At 40.1% G+C, this 6,000-nt stretch overlaps 1 protein-coding gene across 1 annotated transcript in view; it reads right to left on the bottom strand.

Moving 5' to 3' along the window:
* Positions 1 to 2,481: 2,481 nt before the first annotated feature.
* Positions 2,482 to 6,000, bottom strand: part of cfap299 (cilia and flagella associated protein 299) — a 35,484-nt gene continuing 31,965 nt past the window's right edge. The window contains exons 4-5 of the mRNA XM_077715910.1: positions 3,182 to 3,311; positions 2,482 to 2,993 (exon numbers count right to left, since the gene is read on the bottom strand). Coding sequence (XP_077572036.1) covers positions 2,901 to 2,993; positions 3,182 to 3,311 — 223 coding nt within the window. The 3' untranslated portion in view covers positions 2,482 to 2,900. The remainder of the gene's footprint in view (positions 2,994 to 3,181; positions 3,312 to 6,000) is intronic.

Below are 6,000 nucleotides of genomic sequence, written 5' to 3'. Positions count from 1 at the left end.
TCAAAGTGGCGGCCCGGGGGCCAAGTCTGGCCCGCCGCATTATTTTGTGTGGCCCGGGAAAGTAAATGATGGGTGCCGACTTTCTGTTTTAGGATTTTAAGTTCAATTTATAAAAAAAGTACATTTGATATTTAGATTTTTTTAAATAAATTGATTAAAATAACTGGATTAAAAGCCCTGAATATTCAGTCTTTGTAGATCTAAAAGAATGTTTATTTGAGCTTTTTAATATATTTTTAGAGTTCACAAAATTATTTTTGAACTAAAAACACAGAAAATGGATTAAAAAATGACAATGATTGATTTAAAAGGGGGAAATCAGGAAATTCAATATACATCTATACTCTTAATTTTAATTTGATCCTAAAACAGAAAGTCAACACTCATGATTGACTTTCCCGGGCCACAAAAATGATACAACGGGCCAGATTTGGGCCCCCGGGCCACCACTTTGACACCAGTGCCTTATAACGCCACATATACTACAATGGTAAGGCGGGGGCAAAAAAAAAAATGTCCGTCCCCTCCCATTATAAAGAAGAGCAATGACAGGTTGGGGGTAAAAAAAAAACACCCACAAGGAGGGGACACTAACATCAACAAGTTCAAAGCATCTTTGAGTCTCATTAAACACACCCCCTACTTTGGAGAATCCCAGCCATGGGTGACTTTTGCGTCCAAGTCAACAGATAGACGCACCCCCCCCCACCCCCCCAACTTGGACGCGTGTGGAAACAGCAGCTTATTGTACGCATTAAAGGCTCCAGCTCCCATTTAGCGTACCTCAATAGCGTTAAGCGCACACATCCTGTAGCATCGCGCTCCTGTCCGGATATGCCACGCCCCCCCGCCCCTCGTTCACTTTCGGGGGGTGCCGGGGGAGGAAACGACCAGGCCGTTTCTCCGCCTCCGACATCTGATTGCAATAATATGAACATGCGACGTCGTCCGCACACTGAATGCGTTTAAGACCCTCACGAGGTGGGGTGAAGGGGTTTGGGAAGGGGGGGCCGGGGGTGGAGATGTGAGGGGGGGCGGGGGGTCCAGCTGGAGCAACTCAAGAGCATCCGTCAAACATGTACTACAAAGCACAAGAGTGGAAAAATGCCCGGTTTTTGCAAAAAATCAAAAAATATGACTAAAAATGTAGCAATAAAGCACTTGAAATGTAACGGACGATCCAATTGGCTAACGCAGTCAAAACGGATTGGACGCCTCATGCCAGTTCATACTTCAAAATGTCAACAAATATATTTTAAAAGCCGACTTTTTATACCCAAATGAGCTAAATTTAAAAAGGTTACCGCCAGCTTTGCCCTCAAAAGCTAAATAGATGAGCTAGCATGTCCGTGTTATTAGCGCAACTCCGTCAAAAAGGTGCTAAAACAGGCTATAAAAGCAAAAAATGTCAATGACTTGACTGTCCAATCATGAGCATTCGCACTTGCGTGCCACTCAGTCTTTATAAGATGTGCTAACAACTTGCTAACACTTGTAAGCCACAATATACCGCCGCTAGTTTAACTCCAAACGCATCAAAAACATCACTGACACCAGTTAAAAAGGCCTAGAAAAAATAAGGTTAACGCACAGTTATGTTTTGACTACATTTATGGAAACGAGTACAAAATTGAGTTAGCTAGCGGAGACATAGCGAGTTTAGCAAATTAGCACGACAATGAGATTCTAAAAATGTTGAGACATGGCTGCTAAATGCTAGCAGTTTTAAGATGTGTTTTGCTATGCTAGCTAGCAACACGCGGAATGTTTGAAGCTCGTTAAAGAGTCTTCTATCAGGCCTGGGGGTGCCGGGGACATAAAAGCAGACAGAGCTCCACCTTTGCCCTTTAGCCAATCTTCCTAAGCTCTTACATCTTTAATTTACTAAGACAAACTTAGCCAAATGCAAAAAATAAAATAAAAACATTGCTACTGAAAAATATGCAATGTACAGTAATCCCCCAAATATCGCGGCTTCAACTATCACGGTTTCACTATATCACGGTTTTTGGGTAATTACATTTTTTTCATTAGTTCATAAAAATCTGAAAATCCACGCTGAAACTCACAAGCGGAAGCCACGCCCCCGGAAGCTTGCTACTAGAACTTAGCACCGAGTAAAAAAAAAAAAAAACATAAATAAAAATATATATTGAAATATATAATATATTTAATAAATACATATAAAATCAATAAATATGTATTATATTTTCTATATTATTATATTATACTATAATTATATTATACAAATATAATGTATTAATAAATATATATTTAAATATATAATGCATTTAATAAATATATATTTAAATATATAATGAATTTAATAAATATATATCAATACCAATACATATATTATATTTTCTATATATATATTATATTATACAAATAAGATGTATTAATAAATAATATAACATTTAATAATATTTTATATATATTTAAAAATATATACATTTTTACATTAACTGCGATAATCGAGGGATTACTGTAGTATTATTATTTTTCCCCTCCAAAAAGGACAGATTTCCTACCAAATCTGACTGGCTGATGCTAGCAAGATGATGAACTCAAAATGTCTGGGAAAGCATTTTTCCTCATAGCGTGTGAGCCGGGCATCGCGTTGGAACTTTGATGACCGGCTTCTAAACACACATTTCAAGCGCACAGGGTCCAGATAGTCACCAAAATAGATAAAGGCAGCTAAAATGGGCCTAAGAGATGAAAGGCCTGCTACAACATCACACATTGTGGAAGCCACACTGTTGACGATCCACTTGATAAGCCAGTTAAAATGGCAACGCTGCTGCGCCTCCGCCCAGATGGCAAGTGTGATTTGTCCGCCTTTCTTCCCTCCCGTCCAATTACAGCCTCAACGTACGTGTGTGTGTGTATGTATGTTGTCAGGAACTTGTGATGTGGTGGTCCAGGATGACAACATGTGTGTAAATGGCGGATTCTACCACGTTTTTCATGGCGTTCTGGCCGGGATGGCACTGCAACACACACAAGATGCATGCTAATTTTGTAGCCACCGCTTGATAACATCAGATAAGATTGACCTAAGTGTCATTTAATTGACCTTTGGCAAAAGACCAACCCTCCAAAATAGATATTGTGGCTATTGTGTCAAGTTTGCTGTCTAGCATGTACTGGATAGTGCATGTTATGCATGGTGGCTGACCTGGGGATCCACGTTGAGAATGTCGCCGTCCATCTTCCTTTTGAAGAGAAGACCACCGTTGTGTTGGTAGAGGATTTCGTAGTTTACGCTGGAGGTGGAAGCCGAAACTTGGGTGCTCCAGTTGTAGTAACTAAAAAGGAAAAGTTGAAAAGTTCTTGTTATTTTAGTGACATGTTCTCATGTTGTGGAGAAACTGCAAAAATTTGATCAAAATGGTGAGATTGCTATGTTATTATTATCGTGGCCAAAAACTGAAAATGAAGAAACCAACGTCAAACATTTTTTTTATTGTAATCTATGTGGGACCCTTAACCCAATCTATCTGACCTGGCCAACTGAACCACCAACCAACCAAAAAAACAAAACAATCAATCAACAAATCCAACTAATCAACCAAGAAACCAACCAAACTAAGCAGCCAACCAAACTAAACAACCAATGCACCCAAACAACCAACCAAAGAAACCAACGCACAAAACCAACCAACAAAACCAAACAATACACCCAAAGAACCAACCCAACCAACAAAACCAACCAATAAACCCAAATAATCAACGAAACCAACCAATGAAACCAACCAACCCAACCAATACACCCAAACAACTAACGAAGCAACCACCCAACCAACAAAGCTAACCAATGAAAGAAACCAACCCAACCAATGCACCCTAACAACCTACAAAGCCAACAAAACCAACCAACCAACCCAACCAATACACCCAAAGAAACAACCCAACCAAAAAAACTAACAAAAAAACAACAACCAAAAAAACAAACCAACGAAACCAACCAATGGAACTAACCATCCCAACCAATACACCCAAAGAACCAACCCAACCAACAAAACCAACCAATGAAACCGACCAGTGAAACCAACCAATACACCCAAACAACCAACGAAACCAACCAATGAAACAAATCAACCCAACAAATACACTCAAAAGAACCAATGAAACCAACCACCCAATCAACCAACAAAACTAACCAATGAAACAAACTAACCAACCCAACCAACCAACTACTAAATAGGTCAACAAAATCCTTCCTTACCTTGAAACCAAACCACCATCGCCACTGGAAACCCCTCAAAGCCATTCTGACCCCCCACCCCCATTAAAAAGACGTCCACTAACCCTAGTTCAAGTTCAAGCAGGTGTCAGTCTGCCGGCGGCAAGGTGCGCGAACTCCCGACCTCGCAGGAATCAGCGAAAAATCCTGTCGAGGGCGGGCGGCGTGTCCAAACATTGTTTTGGGACACGAGGGGTCCAAAGAGCGCCGTCCGGGCGCATTCCGCACGGCAACGCGGGCCAGCTCCACGCCAACGTGTCGCCCAGCCGCTAAAAATCCCAGCGGGTTTCTTCGAGCGGCAGTTAGCGGCGGCTACGAGTTCAGCCAGACGACAGGCGGGCAGTTAGCAGCTAGCCGCTAGCCAGGACATTGTTGGTTTTGGACAAAGTGGCGGCCAAGCAAGAACACGACCGCCGCTAACAAATTGCAAAGGATTCCTTGAAAGCCAAGTTTTGCAATCCAAACCCCCCAAAAAAACCTGACCTTGTCCTAAAAATTCAATCCCTGGCTTAAAAAAGTACATTTGAATCCCTAATGTTCTGCTATTTTGATTGAAAATAATGTCTGAAACTACAGGAAACATTTAATGGCTGCCAAAAAGTGAGGCCGGCTGGCCAACGAGATGTTAAAAATCCAAGGCTTGGCTTACTTTGGTCTTTCCTCTCGTATGAATGTTAGATAGAACAAAAATAGGAAATATCTTTTGTTTTTTACCTTGCTTTTCTAAGCCAAAAAGTAAATTTACTCATAACTCAAATGAACGTCTCCCATAGAAATAAACTCCCAAAAACTTTTTGCATGGCAACACGCTCGTAACATAACATAAACAAATTTAAATGTGTAGGCTTTTTTTGGCTTCGCCCAGTGCTCGTGAATCAAAATTTGTCTCATATCTCAAGATAAATATTTGCTCCAATTGTACTCGTATCTCAAATTACACATTCTCGGAGTACCACTGTATTCGAAAGCCACACCAAATTCTTCGGGTTGTCTCTATTTAGCCCCGCCTCCACCCCTGACCTATCCAGGGTTATTTCCTTTTGTCTTCCCTTCAAAATATTCAGAAAATGATGCACACAAATGTCCTAGGATAACGCACCACCACTTGCCAACAAGAAGTAGTATACATAATTCTTATAGTATTAGCGAACAAGCTCCGCCTTTTGCACTGACTAACGGCAAAACCACTGAAAAGATGCAAGGCTCCGCCCAGTGCTCATAGATACATAACATGATATATATTAAAATTAGTCTTGAATCTCAAGATAAATATTTGCCCAAAATTTTACTCGTAACTCAAATTGCTCTTATGTCGAAGTATTACTGTATATATAGGGTCTCTCAAAAAATTTACTCACTTTTTGAATGACCAGAAAACCTTTAATGAGTACATTTTATTCTAAAAAATAAGTACCGTATTTTTACGACTATAAGGCGCACTTAAAAGTGTTACATTTTCTCCAAAATAGACAGTGCGCCATATATATGGAAAAAAACAGAAAACCAAAAACGAAAAACCACCACTGTCGGATATAAGAAAAAAATAAAAAAAAACACAAACGCCTGAACTGAAAAAAATACTGTTATGCAGATCCCATCTTAGTTTTCAAAATCTTCCATCATATAGCTCCTCCCCCACTGCAAGATTTTATACCAAAAAATCCAAAACATCAACAATGGCTGGCTCTAGAGGTGACTGTGAAGTAGTGAGTACTTCATACCTGGAACTCAACAGCAATTACCGTATTTTC

This window comes from Stigmatopora nigra, chromosome 4, assembly GCF_051989575.1.
Source record: "Stigmatopora nigra isolate UIUO_SnigA chromosome 4, RoL_Snig_1.1, whole genome shotgun sequence".
Lineage (NCBI taxonomy): Eukaryota > Metazoa > Chordata > Actinopteri > Syngnathiformes > Syngnathidae > Stigmatopora > Stigmatopora nigra.
Note: the sequence above shows the minus strand (reverse complement) of the source record. Positions and strands in the feature narration are given on the sequence as shown.